This window comes from Dysidea avara, chromosome 13, assembly GCF_963678975.1.
Source record: "Dysidea avara chromosome 13, odDysAvar1.4, whole genome shotgun sequence".
NCBI lineage: Eukaryota > Metazoa > Porifera > Demospongiae > Dictyoceratida > Dysideidae > Dysidea > Dysidea avara.
The window spans coordinates 10,325,207-10,350,632 of NC_089284.1; the positions used below are offsets into that span (position 1 = coordinate 10,325,207).

The following is a 25,426-nucleotide window of genomic DNA, read 5'->3' on the forward strand; positions in this document are numbered from 1 at the left end:
GGCGTAAATCCAAGGTCTTGCTTGGTTGTGCCTTCTTTCATGATCTGTTAAAGCCAGTGGGAATTGTTTGCAAAATTCTTCAAGAGGATGAGCTCTGTGTTGTTAGAACAGTTGAGGCCTTTGTAAAGACGAAGAGGTCACTGGATGAAATGAAATTGAAGTCTGTTGAAAATCTTCCTACAGTTAAGAAAGTCCTCACTCGAATTCAGTCAACAGATGTGGCAAGTATTGTGACTTATCAAGGTGTTAACTTGCATTACCACACTCAAGGCCTAGCATTCTTGAAGTCAAACTATCAAAGCTGGTTGGAAGCAGTTGACTCTTGTCTTGTTAGTCGATTGAAGGTGCAAGAGGAGCAGTTGCTTATTTTAACTCAAGCAGTAACGCTTTTGGCTACCCATGGGTGGGAGCGTGCCAGCACTCCTTCATTTGGTCATGCTTCACTGGAGGCAGTGTGTGACTGGTTTTCTATTCCTCTTGAGAAAGCTGGCATTGACATATCTTTGGTCAAAGAGGAATGGGACGACATGGTGGAATATGGCAAACAATACTTCAATTTAGTACAAGATGACTACAAGGTGGTGTGGTGGAAGGTTTTCAATTGTGTAGATGCCAAACGATGGAGCAATATTTTAGGAGTAGTGGAATTGTTGTTCTGTCTACCTTTGTCCAATGGACACCTTGAAAGGGTGTTTTCACAGCTTAAGTTCATAAAGAATGACCGTCGTATTAATCTTACTGAGAACAGGCTTGATCAACTGCTTCGGATTGATTGTTGTGGTCCACCAATTGATCAGTGGGATCCTTCAAATGCCATTTCAGAATGGTATAAGGACAGAACAAGGAGAGTTACTGCTTTTACCAGAGGAACAACATCAAGCAGGGCTGGGAGAGAATCAGATGAAAATGATGATGATAATGAAGAGTTTTCTTTAGCTGCATGGAAATCTTGGCTTCAGATAAGCAGCAGTGAAGAGTCTGGATCTGAATCAGGTGATGATTGTGAAACAGAGGACCGTGCATGATGTTGTTATACCGTGTTTGCTGTTATAGCTTATCTGTAACTCATGTGTAATCAGCGTATCACTTAGACTAACTCACCAATAGTGTCACTATGTCAATTTAAATTAACTTCATTTTCTCCAGTTAAATGTAACATTGTCACTGTAAGTTGTTTACATTGTCCATTGTAATAATACATAAAATAAAATACAATACACTAATAGATACATACATTAATAAATGCACTGATACATTTTAATTTAAATGTCCAGGCAAATTCCTTGGTGTCTGCTCAATTCTCATATTGGCCTGTCACTTTGTCAGTACATGTCTGAAAAGTTATTTCACACACTGCAATGTGACTTCTTCTAGCTGAACTCTCTACAGGGTGACTTGTTTCTAGCTGATCTCTCTACAGGGTGACTTGTTTCTAGCTGAACTCTCTACATGGTGGTTTCTTTATAGCTGAACTCTCTACAGGTGATTTGCTTGTAGCTGAACTCTCTACAATGTGACTTCTTCTAGCTGAACTCTCTACAAGGTGACTTGTTTCTAGCTGATCTCTCTACAGGGTGACTTGTTTCTAGCTGAACTCTCTACAGGTGATTTGTTCGCAGCTGAACTCTCTACTTGGTGGTTTCTTTGTAGCTGAACTCTCTACAAGTTAACTTCTTCTAGCTGATCTTTTTACAGGGTATATTTGTTTGTAGCTGAGTTCTCTACAGGGTGATTTGTTTGCAGCTGAACTCTCTACATGGTAGTTTCTTTGTAGCTGAACTCTCTACAATGTGACTTCTTCTAGCTGAACTCTCTACAGGGTGACTTGTTTCTAGCTGATCTCTCTACAGGGTGACTTGTTTCTAGCTGAACTCTCTACATGTGATTTGTTTGCAGCTGAACTCTCTACATAATGGTTTCTTTGTAGCTGAACTCTCTACAAGGTAACTTCTTACTAGCTGATCTTGTTACAGGGTATATTTGTTTGTAGCTGAGTTTTCTACAGGGTGATTTGTTTGCAGCTGAACTCTCTACATGGTAGTTTCTTTGTAGCTGAACTCTCTACAATGTGACTTCTTCTAGCTGAACTCTCTACAGGGTGACTTGTTTCTAGCTGATCTCTCTACAGGGTGACTTGTTTCTAGCTGAACTCTCTACAGGTGATTTGTTTGCAGCTGAACTCTCTACAGGGTGGTTTCTTTGTAGCTGAACTCTCTACAAGGTAACTTCTTCTAGCTGATCTTTCTACAGGGTGATTTGTTTTTAGCTGAATTCTCTACAGGGTGATTTATTTGCAGCTGAACTCTCTATAAGGTGACTTCTTGTAGCTGAATTCTCTAGAGAGTGATTGATTTTTTTGTAGCTGAACTCTCTACATGATGGTTTCTTTGTAGCTGAACTCTCTACAAGGTGACTTCTTCTAGCTGATCTCTCTACAGGGTGATTTGTTTGTAGCTGAACTCTCTACAGGTGATTTGCTTGCAGCTGAACTCTCTACAATGTGACTTCTTCTAGCTGAACTCTCTACAAGGTGACTTGTTTCTAGCTGATCTCTCTACAGGTGATTTGTTTGCAGCTGAACTCTCTACTTGGTGGTTTCTTTGTAGCCAAACTCTCTACAAGTTAACTCCTTCTAGCTGATCTTTTTACAGGGTATATTTGTTTGTAGCAAATTTGGTTCCAATCGGATAAGGGATCACAAAGCTACATAGGTGTGAAAATTGCATTTTCTTTCTTCCTGTTAATATACTCACGGTGTGGCGTGCCGGCTTCTTGGGCCGCACGACACACTATTGTGTGTCTTGATATATGCATACCATATGTAGCCGAGCTAGCCGCCTGCCGGGCTACATACGAAATGTAGCCAGGCTACAACTGGGCAGTGATTATATAGACGTTGAGACCGAAATAGATTGTGGGGATTAATACTCACATGATTAGGCCAAGCAAAGTTGACTGCTAGTTTCCTGTTTCCACCTGCATGCTTTTATGCACCCGCTTCGAATATTTCATTATTCATTATCTATCACGTAAAGTGTTAATAAATTCAATATGGTGACTGTATGTGTGCGTGTTCAAAACACTCAAAAGTGTTTGGTACCCTGGACAATTTTCCAGATGGAATAGTTTCTTTGTCAGGACTATTCGAGAAGATAAAAAGTGGTATATAGAGTTTCTTTAATGGTACCATCATCTGAGCTAAGCACGGTGCTGTTAGACAAAGCATTCATTGGAAAGTGCAAAGAGAACCTTACTAATATCGATCAAAATATTCAACTTTGTGATGTACTTATCAGGTTCGGACAGTTCATTTGGTACAATGTTGTTAACCGTTCACTACTCCTACTCCCATATCTGTTGGTGTTATTACATTGGTACAGCCAAATATTTTTGCCGTTATGATGCAGAACAGTGCCAGGGTGTCAGCAGTAGAATTTAAGCCATTGCCTGATTTGTTACCTGAAAGGAACAACAAAGACAACCTGTATAATGCTATAGTAGATTTTCTGGAAAAAATGATTCCACCTGGATAAGCAAGGGAATTTACATGGATGTCGAGCAGAGAAGAAAACAGTTTTGTGATGATCAAGCTGAAAACAGTATGTTAATTAGTATAAAAGTAACTTCATGGTGATCATGTAACTTACCGTACTATAGGCTTTGATGGCAGAGGGAATTGTTGGAATTCAATCACAATTAGAATGGGTAGGCCACTATTGTTATCTGTTTTAATGATGTGTGTTGTTCTTAGCTTTGGTAATATATACCCGCAGCCCTGCTGCTTATGAAGCTTTAAAGGAGTTTGATGTACTCAAGCTGCCTTCCAAAGCCACTTTGCAATCATATTCTGGATCTTTTATTAATGAGCCTGGAGCCAGTGCTAGATGCATATCAGACCAAGTTTCTCATTACTTGGCATTCAAGGAAGAATCATGTAGGAGGCTAGGGAAACAAGGGGCCCAAGGGAGATGGCGCTTTGATCTTTGATGAGGTCAAAGTTGCCTGTCAACTCATGTGGAACTCCCGTAGTCATCGGTTGATGGGGTTGTGCTTGCATGTCTGTAAAATTATTTCTTGGTATTTCAACCGTATCCAACAGCTGATCCCTGTACTCTTTCCCACTGTGGTGAGTTGAGACAGACTGTTTAACTAAATGTGCAGCCCTGGATGTGGCATAATTCACTGAGTCCAGCTTTCCTCCGGAACTGTGCTTGTATTGGCTGAAAAGACTCTCAACCGATGACCCAGACAGACACAGGGGGGATACAAAATAAGTTGGATATGTCTCCAAAAACCACACACAAAGTTCTGAAGCCATATACATCTATCCTCAAGAGGTCCCAAGCTATTTAATATGTAGGGTAAAGAGTGTCATACAGGAATACACAAGCTTACTTTGCCATGACAAAAAAGACTTCTGCATACTTGATGTGTGGGGAGAGGCAGGATCTATCAGAGAAACACAATCGCAAGTCACACTTCCAAGAAAATATTCATTTTTTTCGTTGACAATAATGTTACACAACTTATCCCATACCTTTGTCTAAAATTGAATCTATCCACTTGGTACTGGTCGCCTTTGTTAATGTTCTTAATTATGTCAGCATCCAAACTCCTACCAGACCATGATTTTAAAACCCTTGTTCAAAAAGTAGGCTACATGCTTCCAGGTAAGCTAGCATTCGGATGTTGTGTCCTTGGTTGATGTACTATACCAACTCAGAAAGCACTTGCTCCTGCTGTAGTGAAGAAAAAAAAACATTTAACATTATAAGTCTATAGAGCACAAATGTGAGTCCAGTTAGCATGTAATTTCATAAGACTAGATGTCCTTACTTGCATGATCTCTGCTGATGACATTCAGCTTAGTCCATGTATCACGAAGGCAATGTGCTTCTCTTAGTCGAGGTACCATCCTGGTCTGGCCTTGCCTAACCCTCTTCAATCCTTTCTCGGATAAACTGTTAATCATCTCCCACCCAAATGTAGACTTTTCAGCACGGTGAAACGGTTTAGAACCACCTGGCTTGGAGGAGAACAGGGTGTTTGTCATATTCTTAAGCTAGAATAAAATATTGTAATACATTGAACAACTTCATATAATCTTCGTATAATATCATTACCTGGTGTGATGGACATACGTATCAACCAAAATATTTTGTGTGAAGGATTAAATGGGTTCAGCATCCAGGGCTCCACTTTGTACTTATCATCTGTGTCATCTTTTATTGGTTGAATATGCACAATGGCAGGCTTTAATGGTGGCGATGTTTGATGAGCCACCATCACACTAGTACACTGATTTTGAGGCCATGCAACTGAAACAGTTTTACGGTTTCAAGAACACAGGCCAATACAAACTTTCCCTCCACTGATGAAGTACAAGTGAAATAAGGGCCCACAATGTCAAATTCGCTTGTCGAATCCCTCCATATCAATTGTAGTATGTAGGACGTTTGCTTAGCTGTGTCGGATTGTTGTAACAAAGAATATACATCATTCAATGATGCAAGATTCTTGGTTGTCATGGCCAAGCAAGCAACACAAGTAAACAATTTATGTGAAAATTTAAATTGTAATTATAGAACTTTGCGTGGGCGAGATCAAAGGAAAAAGTGTACTTTAAATTTCATAAAGTACACTCTCAGCCGGCCAACTGCTTCATCGACCACAAAGAGTGCTTTATTGCACCGCAAAGAGTGCTTTATTTGTTCAATAAAGCACTCTTTGCGGTGCAATAAAGCACTCTTTGTGGGCAATAAAGCACAGTTGCCCACGTGCCTTAGTGTAGGCTAATAGCCTACGGGGCTCACGCCAGTACGACTAATCACCCAAGCCGGTGAAGGCTGATAGCCTCGCCGCGCTGAGTGATCAATCACCCCAGCCAATACGAGTTCCACCACTGGATTGCTTTTATAGACATACCTAAATGCTTCGATGATGGGTGGGAGAAGGTAACATTGCTGTTACGTTTGTTAATGTAAACGGACAAGTCCTGGAGATATCACGGAAATACTTCACCATGTGACTCACAATAGAATCGATTGTGGGTTGCGAGCAAAACCTGCCAAAAGACGCGATGAACGTCTACTATGCCAAGCTATGGTGAAATACGCGTGAGTTACTTTGTTAAACTAGTTCGTGTGCGTTCAGGCTGCTAATAGTTCGTGCAACGCTTGTTAATTACGAGTCCTAGTGTATGGTGAAGCTACACGACTAGAAAGTTCCATAAATCATTTAAAGCATAGCCTTGCTCGTGCTATATGAAAAATAAAGTACTCGGCCGTGCGCCTCGTATTTTATTTTTCATATAGCACTCGCGGCTATACTTTAACATATACTTAACACAAACTGGAAATTATATTAATTAAATATCGTACATTTTCAATCACTCTATTGTTTTGAGTTTTGGCCTAATTTAATTTATAATTTTGGATGATTTGCTAGAAACACTGGTCGAAGATTGACGTCAACTATAGATGCCAAACCATTCTGTGATGCCATATGCTGTTTAACCGCTAATATCACTTCTTGGATGATTGTATTGGATACCTTGCAAACAAATACATCATATACATTATCTAAGGCTTCTTCACTGAAGGTGTCAATGTTTGGCAGTTGTTCAGCCAAGATGGATTTGTAGACACCACGCAAGTCAGTTTTCTTTTTGACTTCTGCATGTGCAGTCTAAGTAAAAACACAGTAATAAAAGTACAGTAAGGGATAAGCGTACATATAAAATGAACATTTTCTAGAGCTGACATACCTCAATTGTGTGTTCTTCCAGTGAGCTTACGCTCACAACACCTCAGACTGTTTCATGTATAGTGTGTAAGAATGGCACAAAGCTAACGTCAGGGAAATACATAAAACCTCTGTCCCAGCACTGGAGGTAATGAGGTAAGTTTGTCTTATCTTTCATGATCATTGTTGTAAAATAGTAATTTCCTGTGAGAGTTTATCTCTGTGTTGTGGTATATACCCCTTTATTTGTTGGTAATGCAAGTGTAACATTTTGCAAATAGCTGCACCACCAATTCGAAGGTGCACATCTTCACCACTTTGACTACTAGTAAGTGTTGGGATGTGCTTGCACTTTCTCCATTATCACTCAGGTTCCTTTGAAAAATTTCAGCCTGCTCCAGCAACAGGTCATAAACGGCTGAAGAAATTGTGATCATCACTGGGTTGCTCTCAGGGACTGGCATACCACTGCGGTCACAAAAATCAAGCCACTTTATCCTGATGGCTGCTACTACCTGTTCAGCAGACTCCTCCAGGTTAATGGCAATCAGTGGGTAAGTTCTGCTTAACAAAAAAGCACTAAGTATTGTTGCCATTGTAATTGAAATTGTAAGTATGGGTCAACTTCTTGTTTACATTTCAAGTATAACTCCCCAAAATTTCTCTGATGATTCGTCAGAATATAATATCCTCCGTGAGTTGGTGATTATCAGCAAACAGGGTATCAACTAAGTTTACTAAGGCATCTGAAAAGAACAATTGGTCACGTAGTTTGCTGTTTGTTACAGTTGTTAGAATTAATGGATCCACCTCACTCAAGTGCTTAACTAAGCTTTCCCTCTCTTTCTTGTTGAGAATTTTACGCATCCGTTTCTTAGTTGTTACAGAGCTTTCACCTTGATCTTCACTCGTGGCAGTTCCTTCCTGCATGGCCACCTTCGCTTGTTTCGTTGTTTGCTTCTTCATTGTTCTGGCAGTTGATTCTTTTCCCTGAGACTTCTTTGGCTTTCCACAAGGCAATTTACCCGGCTGTTCAGGCTTCTGTCTACATGCCATGGTGAGAGATAACTGATCACGTAACAGTTAAATTTACGTACCGCTTTGTGCTACCGCGAAACAAAAGGTTTAACATGTGGGCTAACGAAGCCAGAGGTCCAAATGCACTCATTTTTGATAGCCTATACAGGAGTTCGATACTCTCTTCTCTATTATTAACTCTTGGTATATCTAACACCACTTAATATAGTTTGCGCCTGTGTGGGGTATAGACATAATATTATAGGTACTGTATTGGTAGAGTACTGTATATTAGGTATCATGGGGGTTCGGATATTTTAGCCAAAAATATCACCCAAAAAACCAGCTTCACAATACCATCCTGGTGCCTTGGCAGTATTGGTTAGGTATAATAACAGCTAAGGCTACAGGCTTGATTTTTTGTTGCTTTAGTCCAACAGGTGCCTTTTGGCATACTGCACTATGCATCATGGACTTACCTTCATCTTCTGTTGTGTCCTGCTAACAGCCCAAGGTGTCAATTCATGGCAGCGTGGTGGCTTCCCTACATTTATAAAAGTGGACATCCATATTTTACTGGATTGATTGCAGAAGCGATTCTCCTACTGTTCTTCACTTTGAACATAAAAAGTGGGAGTGGAGAAACAAGGGAGGTTAGTGGACATTTAGTCCCTAATTCAGTCATGGATATAGACTGAATCAGGGATTAAAGGTCCACTAGTATATCTGTTGGTGTAGACGACCTCCCTTGTTTCCACACTTTTTTCTATGATCCCCAATAGAACCTAAAATTCTTAATTTTTCCTTTGTGTGCGTGTATGTGTGTGTGTGTGTGTGTGTGTGTGTGTGTGTGTGTGTGTGTGTGTGTAAATACATTTTTGTGATGGCTATATAACATCACTAGACAGAGTCGTTATATGTATGCTTTACTGACCTCCATTCTCTGGCAGTACCAAATAAATCACAGAGCGGTGAGCAATATTGTAGGTAGTTACTCTATAGTCATCTTGCAATTCCCTTCCTGCAAAAATTAGTTTTTGTTGATGAGGTGATATACCTAGCATTTCTTGGATTTTGGTCTTTAGATTTCCTATTGTGTCTGAACGTTCTACAATCAAACGCCTACTCTTTCCAGTCAGTGTTTTGATTATTGCCACTAATATGTGAAATAGAAATACATATATATTATATTTGTAGTGGCCTAAAATATACATGAAGTCATGCAGCACAACTTATTACAGCACAACTTATTACAGCACAACTTATTACAGCACAACTTATTACAGCACAACTTATTACAGCACAACTTATTACAGCACAACTTATTACAGCACAACTTATTACACCATATGTCTGTCCGCTAAACTAAACACAGTTTATTCTTATTCAATGAGATGATTAGCATGACAATAGAATGGTGTGCATACAAAAAATGTTTTATGATGTATATTATCCTATACCAGTAGAACAAAAAATTATAAATTTTAGGGATAAAAGAAAAAAGTAGTAAAAGTAGTGAAACAAGGAAAAGGTTGCCTACCTCTAATGGTCATTTAATCCCTATTCTATAACCGAATTAAGGATTAAATGTCCATTATATCTGTAGGCATAGACAAACACTTTAATTTCACTTCTAAGCACTTTCACTTACAATGTTTATTCCACAAGTTCAGCACAAAATAAGGCTAAAACATCATTTTCCTGTGGGGGACATTCAGTTGGATTGATTTGCCTTCTGAATGTCAGCTTTTTGAATTGCTACTGCTAGAGTTGGATAATAAAATAGCACCATGCAGTAATTCATACAGGGGCATAGCCAATGGGCGGGCATTTGCCCAACCATCACAAACTTTTGCCCAACCATCACAAATAACTTAAGATTCATGCGAGAATTCATAGCAGCACACAAAAAAACCCTACTTTAATACTGTAAAGCGTAAACATGTACCTTATTTGTTGAACCATGACTTGGAAGAAGGGATCGAGATAGATGGTGTATCACATGATCCAATATGCAGAAAATCCCTTGGGAAGTCCCTATTACACTTCATGTAGACGCACATGCCATGCTCCTTGGTGTGGTTTAAATTTGAAATTTAAAATGGAGTCAAAGTGTGGTACACTATAGCTGTGGGACTGTATCTCTAAGTCACAGTGAGTGATAATCATCAGTAGGGTGCTGGCAGCAAAAAATTTCATTTCAGTGGACTTGTCAAGCATATTTTTTTTGATAAGGAAAGTACCGTATAGCCTAACTTACTGCTGATGAAAGAAAACAGGAAAACGTACTCTTCTAGATAACAATAATGGCATGTGCAAATGGAGCTGGAAATGGAGAAAAGGTCAAGTCATTATAAAGTGTCACATGCACAATTTGTACTGAATAACTAAGTTGTGGTTTACACCATATTCATGCAAAATGTACATTGGCTGCTATAAGTCTAGGACGAAGCTTTCTTGGCATGCTGATATTTGTGATAAGACTCATTATAGTTCATAAATTAGCACCCCCAGCCTTCATTTGGGGCCATGTGGCGTTTACTTGAAAAAGCATTACATATCGCTGTGGTAGTTGGTCTGTAAGCTATACTGCCAGTTAATTGTAGTAAATATGTGATGAACTGTTTACATTGTAGGTTCAGCAGTTTGATGTCATGTGATGCTTGGCTACAACCATCATCAGTGGATGTCTACCCTACAAGTTTAATAGAATAGCATATAGCTAGTAAATGTTTGCATGCATGCAAGCAGCATTTGTTTACACTATAGCACAGGTAGCTGTAGGTCTTGTGTGCATTCACTTTTCATATTTTCTTTGATAATGTCTCACATGAAAGTGAGCATGTTTCTCGTGTGTGTAGTTAAGTTGATGTTATGCCCAACCATCAAATATTGACTGGCTACGCCCCTGAATTCATATAGTGTTTATTCATTCAAAAGGGTTACTAATTCAATCTCAGAAAGCGAATTTTCCTGTGGGGGCATGCCCCAGACTCCCCTAGTTGTGCACACTTGTTGAGTGACCTCCACTAATGGCTATGTAAGAATATCCCAGATGTCTAAACCTGAAACCTCCCCTGAGATCTGCCACTGTCAAACCGTGCATACTGTATAGTCTATTGGGAGAATTTTTGACAAATTTAGTGATTTGCTTCACAATTTACCAAAACTTTCCCTGACAAAGTTTACCTTTACAGTATTCTTCATAACAGTGGTGAAATATTCTTACTCATCAAAATGCTCAATCATCAGGTATGTCAAATTTTACCTTGGAAAATATTAGTGTTATACAGTACCACATCAAAAGAATGGTGCCAGGTATGCCATAAATTAATTTTGTGTCTGAACATGGCCCCAACAATCAAGTGCTAAAAGGTTAAGTGGCCATTACACTTCAATTTCAACTATGTTCTGCCTGTTACACAGTGTTACAAATAAAGAATGTACGGGAAGTGTCTCTGCAATCAATCCATTTGCTACGGAAAATACGGGTGATAAGCATGATAGTATTCTCGGACTGACTTTTCTTTTGTGTGTGTGGGGGGGGGGGTTTCCAACCCACGCACAAAAAGTTGGCCTGGTCTATGCGAGACTAGCATGATAGCCACTCAACACACAGGGAAGCCATATCACACTTTTGTGAACTGACACCTTGTGTTGTCAGTGAATAGAACTGCAACACAATAGAGGACAAAGAGAAGTCCATGATGTGTGTATTGTACATACTGTGATTGGCGAAAAGGTATGGATCCAGATAAAGCAATGCTGAACAGTGAAGAAATCAAGCCCGTAGCCTTATCCATTGCTGAGTTATACATGGCTGGAGACATCAGTTCACTAGTTAGTCAGTCAGTCAATCAACACAACATTGTGTTAAATTTAATTTTAAAGAAATTTGTTGGAAGGGTTTACTGTTGCTCTGAAGACATTTATGGGCTTGGGTATGCCTAACTAATATTGCCAAGCTGTTATAAAGAAAGGGTGGGCTAATGGTCGAGACTAGAAATAAACTTATTATCGAAATGCAGATGGTTTCAGAAAATTTGCTGAGTGGTTTCCTCACCACTGTATTAGGAAGACTATGCCCTTGCATGAGCAGCTACAATTCCGTGCAGCTGCTCATGCGAGGCTATAGTCTTCCTAACGCAGTGGTGGCAGCTCCACACTGAGACATGGGAATCATAGCTATAGCCTATATATATATATATATATCTATATATATAAAGCTGAAAAGCCGTCTGTTCGTCAACAATTCTGATGGCGTCCAACGATTTTCTCGCCAGCTGATGCACGTATCGAAACGTTTTTTTGTGCCAAACTAAACGCTCATCATCTAAGAATTACCTCGCTTTTAAATGAAGCTTCTAACTGCCGTCGTTCGTCATTTACAGCGCGATTAGTGCAAGGGTGCAGACAAAAATTCACTCGAATTCTTTCTGTAAACCGCATGCAAACCACAAGTAAACACCTATTCCTTTATAAACAACTTAGAGGCTCAAACAAACCACAGATGACATTTGGTCAAATCGGTAGAGCGTTCAACTTGAGGGTGTTCAGTCCCCAGATCGAATCCCAGTAGTAGCATAGCCTCTTTTTTTTCTTTTTACCTGACCTTTTTGGTCTTTTTTTGCTTCAACAACCTTTTTGGTTACAAGTTTTATTGTTTCAACAATCTTTTTTGTTACAACTTTGAATTCTGTTCTGGCAAACCTTTTCAGTTACACCTTTTTTCTGTTACATGTACTGCACATATATGCCATACCATACCATTATTCTTCTCACTGGACACCTGCTTACCATCGCTTCTTTTTTTTCAAGTGCTTTTGTCCTTGCAATCAACGCAGTTTTTTGAGGAAGGTGTTGAGGTGATGACAAGATATTTATTACATTATATAGACTAGCATTAATTGCTTCAGTGCTTTGGCCCATTTTTGTTTTACTTTATTGTTAGCTAAGTTAAGTAATTGTAGTCTCAATATCCAGTTTGTTAGGTTAGGTAATGCAAAGGCTGCAGCGCATGTTGCTGTCATACCTTCAGTGCTGGCCACTAAAAGCTTTTAAGTATACAGAAATTAATAGTGTAACTAACGGCATGTAAGGAATGCACAGGTATCAGTCACAACAATCTATCACCTTACTTGAATGCATAACATGTGAAACTCCTGTACCATACCAGTGTTGTAGGGCAATGTACACTGATGCTACATGCTACATTATGTACAAATTCATTTCTTTTTTAGTCAGTAAGTCAAATGTCATGTAGAATCTGAAATGGTATCATTACCTGTATGGCCTGTATGACAGTTATTACTAACATTCTATTATTGTTTACACCTTTGTGGTAAACATGATGGGATAATATAAGGCTTAGCTACACCCAGCTCACATTCTTTAAAAGTGACATCGATATCACCATACATGCTACATAGTTACATGAATGGCACTGATGTTTAATGCTTGGTTCCCATTGCTTAGTTAATGTGGAGATGGCTCTGCACTTTTAGCACATAACACACACACAATATGGCAAGTGCTGCACTATAAAGCAGGTACTGTATGTACAAATTCATGTCTATTTTATCATGTCTGTTCCACTACTATAGTATGTTCACGTTGAGCTGAATCCTGAAAAACAGCTAAAAATTAAAAGTGACATTTCAGCCAACCAGATGATTATTGGTAACAGCAAAGGTGTCAACAACAGATATGTACGGTTTGGCTCCATTACAAGTTCGGGAAAGGGCTGTAATGGACACTGTACTTATATGGCTTCCCCATAGGAAATGTATTGTGAAAATTTTGATTGGCCGTAAATATTATGTCAAACATTTGAACAAAAAGATTTCAAAATAGTTTTAGCGGATCAAGCAGTACTACAAATGAGCCAAATTTCAAGATCATGTGTAATTGCATCCATGAGTTATTAAATGTTTTTGAGGATTCAGCTCAACGTGAACGTACTATATACATAGTCATAGCATATCATTTTTTTTTTTTAATAACGCTTTACAGCACAAGTGCTGAAGGTCTGTAGGACACCTGGTCCTACAGCCTGCTCAAAGACTTTAGCTACTTAAGATGTGTTTGAAAAGTTGGAGAAAGGAGAAAAAATCCATGACTGGACCTAGGTAGCCTCGAACCTGCAGCCATCCGATTATCATGTCTCATTTCACCCAAGTTTTGTACATGCTTGTATCAGTACTGCTACCAAACAACATTCTTACCATTTTTTAACACCAAATGAAGTGTTGATTCCTTAGCAACATTATATTCAGATAAAGTATGATCATCTTCCAATTGTTTTCCTGCAAAGATCAGTCTCTGTTGATCAGATAGTATACCTTCTTTGTCTTGAATTTTGGCCTTTACAAGTTCTATTGTGTCAGAGCCCTGCACCTCCAAAGTGATGGTCCTTCCAGTCAGTGTTTTGACAAATATTTGCATACTGTATTTCCAAATAAAAAGTAGATTTCTACATAAATACATTGTGGGTTAATATTGTAGTACAGTTATTTACTTTGTAGCAAGGATTGTGATGGTAACTAAAAGTCACATGAAGAAAACAGCATTTCAGGAATCGATCAAACCCTAACATGGTCTTAGAATGATCCAAACTTACTTCTATTTTGCTACAACAAAGAAGTTTCTACAGACTAACCTACACTGTTTAATACTTTCAGATAAACATAAACTCAAATCCCATCCAAAAACTGTAAAAAAAGTGCGCATCCAAGTAAAGCAGAGTTAACTATGACAAAAAATAATGATATCATAGTGCGGCCATGGTGAGGTATGCAAGTTGTAAAATTAATATTAATCAGATAACACAATATAGATAATACAATATTATTGTTAAACTGTTAAAGAGAACTACAATGTGATGCTGCTAGTTTTTAAGTGTGTGAGCATCTTCATAAATGCCACACAAATTTGATTCTCAATAAAGCAACATGTATCATACAGTATGACAGTTACTGTATAGTAGGGACCACAAAGGAGTAGGCATGGCCCATGAAAAAGTATCATCCAAAAAACAGCCTCAATTTCCCCTGATGACAATGAGGAAGTGTTAGTTAGGTAAAACTAAGCCGAAACAAGCTTTCAGATCGACTCGAAACGCTTTCAACAAGTTGCTACTGAATTTTAAAAATAATTTATTTAACAGAATTTTCTAGTGACTGACTGACTGACTGCCTGATGCCTTCAGACTAGCGCAACTCGATAACGGCTAAGGCTACGGGCTTGATTTTTTCACTGTTCAATGTCGCTTCGGCCCGACAGGTGCCTTTTGGAATACCGCAGTACATACAATGTATTCTTCATGGACTTACCAGTGTCCTCCTCTGTGTCCCATTCATCTTAGCTGACAGTGAAAAGTGTTGATTTGGCGATAACACATGATGGCTTCCCTTTGTAACGGAAATTGTCCGTATTTTTCATAGTATTGCAGAGTGCTTTTCAAACAGTTCTTGATTCGTACTGCTGTGTAACAGGTTGAACATAGCCGACAACAAAGCATAATGGATACTTCACCTTTCAGATGATAACTGATATAACTGGAGTACGTGGCACCATTTTTTTCGATATGCATGGAAGAATATACGATCTATGGCATGGATTGTAGAGGTGCTTTTTGAACAGTTCTTGATTCAAAATGTTGTGTAATGGGTTGAACATAGCTTACAACGAAGCATAATGGATACTTTACTTTTCAAACGATAATTAGGGCATGCAGATGCAGTACGCATGGGTTCACCAGTCATAATAATTATTTACAAAAAAAGTTAACAAACAAGTACACAGAAAAAGTGGAATTTTCAACTAGAGTAGGGACCATAGCACATCGATAAAAGGTACTGAAACGAGCTGGTAGTAGTGCATGATATTAAATCACAGTAAAACAATAAGAGTGTTATATCCCTACTGTGCTCAAGATACCATAATGGAAATGCACAGTAGGGATATAACAGTTTTACTGTGATTTAATATCATGCACTACTCCAGCTTGTTTTAGTACCTTTTATTGATGTGCTATGGTCCCTACTCTAGTTGAAAATTCCAAATTTTTCTGTGTACTTGTAGATTCTCTGATAGCAATAAATAGTTTGAGTTTGGCCGCCTGTCTTGCTATGAACAAAGGACAGGCGGCCAAACTCAAACTACTTATTGCTATCAGAGAATCTATACATGTTGCTTTATTGAGAATCAAATTTGTGTGGCATTTATGAAGATGCTCACACACTTAAAAATTAGCAGCATCAATATATAGTTCTCTTTAACAATAATATTGTATTATCAGATTAATTTAATATTAATTTTACAACTTGCATACCTCACCATGGCTGCACTATGATATCATTAATTTTTGTCACAGTTAACTCTGCTTTACTTGGACATGTACTTTTTTTTAGAGCTATAAGCTGTTTTGGGTGGGATTTCAAACCCTTTTGTTAGAATAAGCATGCTCTCATTGTTGAAAACAGTAGGTGGGTTTCCATGGTTTTGACAGAAACCCTTTTAATTTAGATTACAGTGACAGAATATTAAAATACAACTGTAATTTTAGTGGCATGCAACTGCACCCATTTTAACTAGTAAACCCTTAGTAGCTAACACTTTACCTTTCATCTTGCACTGCATCAAGATACTCTAATAGAGCAGTCACAAAACAGCTCTAATACAGCAATCAAAGTTACAGCATAGTTACAACTTTTGCCTAGCATTGGATTGTATGGTTTAAATTACTAGCTACTTACAGGCTTTACAATATAAAAATACAGCACTTGTAGAAATGTGACTGCTCTATTAGAGTATCTCAATCTATTTCAAGCATTGGACTAATTTAAGTGGAGAAGCCACACCCCTGCCCATATCAGTATGAGCTCTTGTGAAATGAAATGAAAGAGAAATGGCGAGTACTCACTGTATGTCCAGAGACAAGAGGGGTGCGTAATTATGTTCTATTGTAAAATAAACACCTTTAAAATTTATATTATAAATAAATAAGCGCACCAGAATATGCCCATGAACTTTACAAGAATCTAACAATTTAAGGCTGTTGTCTCATCACCCAAAGGTTGTCTTTTCGCGTTAAGAGATTTAGTGTCACTGAGACACAATTGGTGAGTTTAACCATACATGTATTTGTGTTGTAAAACTTAAGTTAATTGTAAAAGTGTAATTAGCGCATACCATAATAACATGTATTTTGTACAGTGGAGTCAGTATATAATTATTAGACATTGGACCAAGGTGAAATTTTTACTGCAATATTTGGAGGTTGTATGGAGATGATTTTGTAGCGTATGTATATCACAGTATCTTGATAATCCTTCAATAATAGTACAGTGAAAACTGGTCATTATTGTAGGGACAAAATTTTGTGAACTAGCTTATTAAGGAGGTGGCTGCATTTTGCCACCTTAAGCAATTGGTATGAAGCATTTGCAATGCAGCTGTTCTAACTGGCTACAGTGATGGATTTAGTGTGTGACAGCATATGAGACAGTGAGTGCTGGTAGCAAAGGGGCGACCAATCTGTTAGAGCACCAAAGGTACTGCTCCTGAGGTAGGTTATAGGATCACAGATGGGGTTGGCTGTCAGCCCAAAGTGTAAGAATTTTTGCTTTCCATCCTTATAAGCTCCTGATGAAGAAAGTAATGAAGTCATTATCCGTATAGGATATATATTTTTCAGATTATCCATTTTAGTTCTACTATATAGTAGCCAAGCATATGACAAAAATAACCCAGCATTCCAGTGGTTTAGTGGTTACCACAACATTGCCCGAGTAAACTGTGGTGAGATTTCGGACTATGAAATGCCACATATCTAATGCAGGCTTTGCCACAGTGCACCTGTCTTGGTGGCCACTTGTACAGAAGACTGCCTCTCTAATAGTCTCACGTGCCAGACTGTTTGTATGGAGGCAACAAATAAACCATCTGGTCACTGTTGCACACATTCCATGACCACTGCCAGAATGTTCGTAGAGCCAATCAGATCACTTCGCAGACTGTGAAAAAACAAACACCAATTATTCAAATTCTTAGTGTAATAAAGAACTGAATCTAAGCTAAAGATTACTTTTTCAAAAACTTAACAACACCACGGCCTTAGGATCTTTGTTTCCCTAGTACAAAGCTCTTAAAAGCATTGGTATAAGAATGATTATGGTTCATTATGGATTTGTGAAACAGCGGAATTGTCGAGGAGGACATTCAGCAATGTTTCAAATACATCACCAAGACACTACCAGTACAATTTTCATCTTAGTCTGCTCACAGAGGTGACTGTAACAATTATTACATCATCCTTGGCACAAAACAATATCGTGGTGTAATCTAATTGCATTCCAGTGAGTTCACAGAAAGTGTGCAACACCAGACGGTTTATTTTCCGCCCCCACATGAACCGTCTGGCATGTGAGACATCCTCTCTAAGAAGGCCAACTTTTAAATTCTCCTGTGAAACATCTGTATAGTTAAATCAGTGCCTTGCTAAACAGCTACCTGCTTATTATAAGCCAAGAAATTTTGGCCTAAAAGTAACCATCTTACTGCACCTACTTATCTGATTTACTCAGGTATATATATGGTAGCCATATCAGTATACTGCTTAGCAGTGACACATCATGAGTATTTATGTCACAATGCGTTACTTTATCATCGATGTAAGAGTTTGTCATTTTGTGTACAGAGCAATTTGCCACAAGGTTGGCCATAAAGTGACCTGAGTAAGGTTTCAGTATATGTTGTTCACTATTGTTAACGGGAGCTAGTAAAACGCAGAATACGGAATAACGGAATAAGCAAAACTCATCTTTTGCAGATCGTACTAGTTATATACTCTGTAGTAGTCATACTTAGGCTATGGTAAGCGTAGTATGCTTTGAAGTTTGGTCATTAATAGAGTATTTAAAATCCAATAGATATCCGCAGGTAGGTATCTATACTGATTAGATACCCGTGACAAAATTATTTGTCACGTGTGTCACGTGTTTTGCTGGATTCCAGTCACAACAGCTATCAGAAATTATTGCTAGAGTGTGAAGAAAACATCGCTGGATAATAGAGATAATCGTATTCATCTAGGAAGCCCACCAGTGAGTTGTTTTAACACTAATTCAATCAGGAAGCCACCATTATTGGCAGTGACCAGAGCTAAATTGGCTATTGCCCAAATCCATGGTATCTTTGCTACATTCGCCCTCGGTGATTATTGTGCCATTCCGAAGGTCTCTAAAATCGCAGATACCTGGATTTGTGCAATAACCTACACTTATTTACCTTGTAACAGCTCTGCATGGCATGCCACGACGATGAATAAACAACAGCTAGGTGTGCATTAAATAGGACAATCACACAACCAATCATCCTAGAACAATCTATCTTCGCTAAACTTGCTTATATATACTGTTGATTCAAACCTGAAGAGTTTTGAAATCCATTTAAAGACAACACACAACCACTGCACTCCACTAACCCGATAGTGTGACTCTAATAAATTCGGTCTGTAACAAAACATTTGGTCCGGGTACATAATCGGTCTGGCCGGACCAAATATGTCTTGCATAAATGGTCCAGGCGGACCAAATGTGACAACAAAAGTGGTCCTACCGAAACCAAAATGGTCTGGGTAAGAATCTAATTGTAACTCGCTGCTCCACGCCTACAATCACTATTTATAAGCCATCTATGGCCAGTTACAAATGTGATATTTCATGCAAAAAATCTCTCACAGACTGCTCAGCTATAAATCTTTCACTCCACAGGAAATCAGCCAGTCTTCAGAGATTTTGCTCAGTACTATAGTAGCTAGTTGTATTGACTTTGCTTTTATTTAACAGTGTCAGCTTAACAAACTAGTTAGTGGTAAGGGTAGCTGTAGCTAGTAAGTGCGCCATGATAGACCACATGGACCTTGACGTGGACAATGCTGACGGAGACCAACCATTGAACTGTGACAAAGGAATGAACAGTGATGATGGCAATTGAGTCACTAGTTAGAGGACGTTTATCAATATGTTACCAATATACAGTAGGGGACAAAATAAAGTTTACATTCCGTTTTTTAAAAAACGATGGTAATGTTGTTAAGTTTTCATCGTTATAATGACTGCAATCATAAAACGATTGTACAAAAACGATTACATAAGCGTTTAGACGATTATGTAATCGTTTAGACGATGACGCGATCGTTTAAACGATTACGCAACGAAGTTGAAGGGCGGCAACATGCAATGTATCCTTGTGCACAAAGCAGGTGGTTACGAGAGCGCAGGCTGTCATGGAAAGCGAAAGGCCAGTGGGTGCTCGACGGGCGCTGGCACTCATTAACGAACAAACCGGTAAGCTATTACTTGTTAGTGGTTTGTGGGATGTACTCGTACAGGATATACCCGTAACCACAAAGCAATTAGTCAAATAATTTTTTACCGCCCAGACACAAACCACAAATCACTAGCCCATTGACCAGTAATGTGTTTATTATGCAACCCTTTTTACAGAACACTACAGTCATTATGTTGTGTATTGGCCAGAAGGCAGCGTTTCTTCAATTAACGCTTCCAAAGTGCAGCCTGACAAAGTGGCCATAGGCCAGGAGTGCCAATTAACAATGGGAAAAAACAAGAAGCACATTGACATTGTGGTGGCCAGAGGTAAAGAAAACATACAAATGTTATACAATTTTAGTTTCAATGTATATTTTAGGCACACAAGCTAAAATGGACAAGTTAGAAGACCAGTTTGTCACTGGTGACTGGGTTCCACCAACTGTCACCATCCCAGTAGAAGAAACTTCAACACCAACAGCACCTAAAAGAAAGACAAAGAAACGTAAACAGAAGATGAACAGCAGTGAAGCAGAAAAAGAGAAAACAAAACGTAAACGGAAGACAAACAACAATGAAGAAAAGGCTAAAACAAAGAAAAAGAAAAATAGTGGTGAGTTAAAATAATTCTACATATACATCAATAATGAATAAATTACAGGTACAATTTTATTTGTCACACCAACATCTGAAGTGGATTCTGTTGAGGCAACAGCTACTACCTGTAGTATCTCTCTGGTGACATCTTCCAGTTCATCCACTGTGCAGACAGAAGTCCTACCTCCCAGTTTGGCAGCAACCACACCTGTAACTTTGCCAGTAGTGATACCTCCCAGCTTGGCAGTGACAACACCTGTCACTTTACCATTAGTCACGCCTCACAGTTCTACATTGATGACATCCATCAGTTCTAGTTGGGCAGCGATGACACCTGTCACTTTGACACCTCCCACTTTGCCAATTGTGACATCTACAGTGGTGACACCATCAGCAAGTTTAAGGAGCTTCCCTTATTTACCACCTTCAACATCAACAACAACAACTGACCCAGATCTCTTTAGCTCGTTGGTATCAGAAGTTGAAGAAATGACATCACCGCAGGCTGACAGGGTCCTGGATCAATTACAATCCATGTATGGTGGTACCTGGGACCCATATGATGAGCTGGCATTCTGTGATTCAGGTATTTATCTTTTACATCAGAGTTGTGATCACTGTTATATATCACAGGTTCTGAGAATGATATGCCCTGTAGAACAAACAGCAACAGTAACAATAGCAACAATCAAAATAGTTACATCAGCAGCAACAGCATTGATGGTAACAACATTATTGAAACTATGGAATTTCTAGTTGATTCTGTAAAAACACTAATGGAGAATCAAACAACAATCATTCACCTACTCAAAGCCGTGGAAAATACTCAATAAAGAACAAATGGTAACTAGTGTTGTGATCTTATAGTTGCTATTATTTTTAAACAGAAATCCAATCTGAATCAACATCAAGCAGATACATCAATGAATCAACATCAAGCAGATACATCAATGAATCAACAAGCAGTGTTACACATCAATGAAGAAGACCAACACATCAACAAACACCGATATATCAACGAACACCATCAACACGCCAACTAACAGTATCACTCACTGACCAACAAACATCATCACTCACCGACCAACAAACATCAACAAATCAGCAGGCTTCATCATCACATCAACAATTAGCTGCAAACCTACATGCGTCATCAGCAACTTCATTATTGGCTTCTTGCATTGAAATACCAATATCTGGTAATGCCCACAAATATGGTATGGTTTCATCGAGTGACATAAATCGCAATTCATTAGTGGGTCCAGACATCATTGTAGCCAAGTACAAGCGATATCACAAAGAAAGCAAGGTGTCAACGTTAGCTCAACGACTGGCTCAGAAGTCATACTTCGGGGATGATGTGCTGGTTAGATGTACTCCACTTGGTAGTACGCTATACCCTGCTCTTCCAATTGTAGAGCTGAATGAATTAAAGAGGAAAATATTTCAGCTGTTTCCAGAATACTGGCTGAATCCATTAAAATTTGAAAGCACCTGGACTGAATGTGCTAAGTCTATCGGCCAACGCTGCAAGCGGCTAAGAAATCAGAATCCATAGTCAATAAATTATTTATACAAGCTAACTACATATTATTCTTTACATACTCTCATATTCCTGTAGTACATACATAGTGACTATAGTGGAAATTATATGCAACTTACTATTTGATGATGTGAAAATGTACCGAGTCATTATCATTCACCAGTTCCTTTATCTCAAGCTTTGACGTTGACCCAGGCAAGTACTTTTGAAAAGCCATGCGCCATGCAGTAGCAAAAAATATTCCTTCGTATTAATTGGATTGCTTCACGTGAGCTCTTCTAGAAGATTCGATCCTTTAGCGTGTGTGCTCATCTCGGTGTAGCAGACGCTTGTTTTGACTAACAACACAAGTAAATGTGGCTTTCAGGAACGGGTGTTATAAGGGAGTTCCTTAGTGATTATCAAAGTAAACCGAGGTGAGTTTCCATAATTACAATCATTGTCCGCTAAGCTGCTGTGATTACGATCGCTTGTGTTCCTGTAGTGTGATAGAGTGACGTTATGGGATGGATAGAGGTTAATATAATAGGACTTTCAGTATAATAGCAAAATCAAATTAGAGATAAACCATAGTTAACTTTCCTCCGTAAATTAGATTCAGTTTTACAAGTATGATAAAATTAAACATGTACGTAGTAACAATAAAATTACACAGATTGTATTTTCAGTTAGTATCCAGTAGCAGCTCCATTTAATTGTATAACTTTTGGTAATACTTTTTTAAAATGATTGATGTATTTTAAACACTTGGCGACAGTCACGCTGTCCCAGAATTCTTTAATCCCATCTATTAGTTCTTGCTTTGTTCTAGGCTTTTTGACACGTCGGATGTACTCTTTCAACTCGTGCCAGAGATTTTCGATGGGATTGCAGTCCGGCGACTCAGCAGGCGTTCGCCACCAGGTGACTTTTTGATCTTTCAGAAATCGCTTCGCCTCATTAGATGTATGCTTCGGATCATTGTCAGCCATTAAATGATGTCCATCAGGGTAAACTTTCTGAAGAAAAGGGATCAAAGTCTCTTCCAGGATTTTGACATAGAAAGAGCCATCCATTGTACCTTCAAAAATACATATCCCAGTCTTCCCACGTTTGCTGATCCCTGCCCAGATGTGAACTTTCACAGGATGTTTAGCTCTGAAATAACAATTACATACATTTACATTTTAAACAATTTATTGCATTTATTATTATTAAATAATTAGTGAATAATTACCTAGGTTTTAACCGTGGTGCTTCCCCTTTTCTTCAGCAGCAAAAACGCTTGTGTGTCTCCAGTTGTACGGAGCACTCGTCAGTCCACACAACGTTGTCAAAGTTATCATTTCGATGTTGTTGTGCCCACTCCAGACGTTTCAACTTGTTTGGTTCGCGTATTAATTGGCAGTAGGCACTACCCCTGAAGGTCCATCCAAGTGCCGTACGACAACGAAGAATAGTTCTTCTGGAAAGTTGGTGACCCATTCCTGTTAACAGAGCGTGTAACTGGATGGCTGTCGTCTCGTCGTCCTCCATCATCCGTTCATCGACTATCCTCTGTATTTCGCGTGTTATCTTCGAAGGTCTTCCAGAACCAGGGCTTCTTGCGATGGATCCGGTTGTTATAAACTTCTTGATAAATTTCGCTATCCCAATTCGTGAGGTTGTGACAGTTCCTTCGTCTTTCAGCAGCTTCGCTATTGTTGGAGGTAGATACCCTTGTTGGTAATAGTATAAAATTCGCCGTTTCTCGTACCAAGAATAAACCATATTTCAGTAGCGCAGACAATCGAACAAACAACAACTGTTAAAGTCTTTTACATACCTACTGCATTATACTTATATAGCTACTGTAGCAAACGTAAAAACACTTAATAAGTTTTATACGTAAATTAGCTATGCACCCCAATCGTTATTACTATGCAACTGTTTTTTTTAAAGAGAAAAAAACATTTGTTTTGTAAAAACGGGACAAGTATAAAACGACACCTTGACAAACGTTTTTAATAGAGCAAATGTAAACTTTATTTTGTCCCCTACTGTAATAACAAGTACAGGGGCAGATCCAGAGTTTGGAAAGAGGGGGTACACATTGCTGAAAAGTTGAAGATGTGAAATCCAAGGTGGCAGCCAAGAAATGGTTGTGATGGTAGGTTAATGGTAAAAATTTTAATAATGACAATTCAGGTGAATTTTGGTGCCACTTGGTCTTGGCATAAAATTCACCTGAATTGTCGTTATTAAAATTTTTACCATTAACCTACCATCACAGCCATTTCTTGGCCACCACCTTGGATTTCACATCTTTTTTCACCATAGCCTTTTTGAGGGCCGCACTCTTTTTACAGCTTGGCTGTTTTGGATTAGATTTCACTTCTTTTTGTATTTGTATACCCCAAAGCCGGCCTATGGCCGGCTTTGGGGCTTTTTTAACTTATCTTTTTTTCTTTACCACAGGAAGAAGAAAAGATGAAGCAGATGTTAAATACTTTAAATATTTCTGATTTTATCAGTAAATGTACAAATTATATATATATAATACATATATTTATTACAGAACTCTCTACATGATTGTTTCTTTGTAACTGAACACTTTACAAGGTGACTTCTTCTAGCTGATCTCTCTACAGGGTGATTTATTTGTAGCTGAATTCTGTATAGGTGATTTGATTGCAGCAGAGCTCTCTACAGAATGGTTTCTTTGTAGCTGAACTCTCTACAAGGTGATCTTTCTACAGGGCGATTTGTTTGTAGCTGAATTCTCTACATGGTGGTTTCTTTGTAGCTGAACTCTCTACAAGGTGACTTCTTCTAGCTGAACTCTCTACAGGGTGATATTTTCGTAGCTGAACTCTCTACAGGGTGATTTGTTTGCTGCTGAACTCTCTACATGATGGTTTCTTTGTAGCTGAACTCTCTACAACGTGACTTCTTCTAGCTGAACTCTCTACAGGGTTATATTTTCATAGCTGAACTCTCTACAGGGTAATTTGTTTGCAGCTGAACTCTCTACATGATGGTTTCTTTGTAGCCAAACTCTCTGCAGGGCAATCTGTTTGTAGCAGAACTCTCTACAGGGTGATTTGTTTGTAGCTGAACTCTCTACATGATGGTTTCTTTGTAGCCGAACTCTCTGCAGGGCGATCTGTTTGTAGCAGAACTCTCTACAGGGTGATTTGTTTGTAGCTGAACTCTCTGCAAGGTGACTTGC

General features: G+C 38.7%; 2 protein-coding genes and 1 long non-coding RNA gene across 4 annotated transcripts in view; 1 reads left to right on the forward strand and 2 right to left on the reverse strand.

Annotated features, from left to right (window-relative positions):
- Positions 1–25,426, reverse strand: part of LOC136243596 (uncharacterized) — a 53,930-nt gene that overhangs the window by 4,410 nt on the left and 24,094 nt on the right. Inside the window, exons 2-3 of one of the 2 annotated variants that reach the window (XM_066035137.1) lie at positions 13,986–14,206; positions 8,696–8,917 (exon numbers count right to left, since the gene is read on the reverse strand). In XM_066035137.1, coding sequence (XP_065891209.1) covers positions 8,696–8,917; positions 13,986–14,205 — 442 coding nt within the window. In that variant the 5' untranslated portion in view covers position 14,206. Of the gene's footprint in view, positions 1–8,695; positions 8,918–13,985; positions 14,234–25,426 lie in introns of both variants that reach the window. The other variant, XM_066035138.1, reaches the window with a different exon arrangement.
- Positions 19,811–21,739, reverse strand: LOC136243037 (uncharacterized). Its single transcript, XR_010694718.1, has 3 exons — positions 21,144–21,739; positions 20,819–21,066; positions 19,811–20,580 (listed from the first exon to the last, which is right to left on the reverse strand). It is a non-coding gene; the product is annotated as an uncharacterized lncRNA (long non-coding RNA).
- On the forward strand, positions 20,480–22,389 carry LOC136243036 (transcription initiation factor TFIID subunit 12-like). The gene is made up of 4 exons (XM_066034556.1): positions 20,480–20,709; positions 20,758–21,279; positions 21,327–21,536; positions 21,581–22,389. Exons 1-3 carry the CDS (start codon positions 20,490–20,492, stop codon positions 21,524–21,526), a joined length of 942 nt encoding a protein of 313 aa, XP_065890628.1. The 5' UTR covers positions 20,480–20,489; the 3' UTR covers positions 21,527–21,536; positions 21,581–22,389.

Bases quoted from the DNA above. Each gene is read 5' to 3' on its own strand.
- LOC136243036 (XM_066034556.1), top strand. From the start codon at position 20,490: ATGGACAAGTTAGAAGACCAGTTTGTCACTGGTGACTGGGTTCCACCA. The intron at 20,710-20,757 runs GTGAGTTAAAAT...AATAAATTACAG, and splicing joins AAAGAAAAAGAAAAATAGTG to GTACAATTTTATTTGTCACA. The intron at 21,280-21,326 runs GTATTTATCTTT...TATATATCACAG, and splicing joins GCTGGCATTCTGTGATTCAG to GTTCTGAGAATGATATGCCC.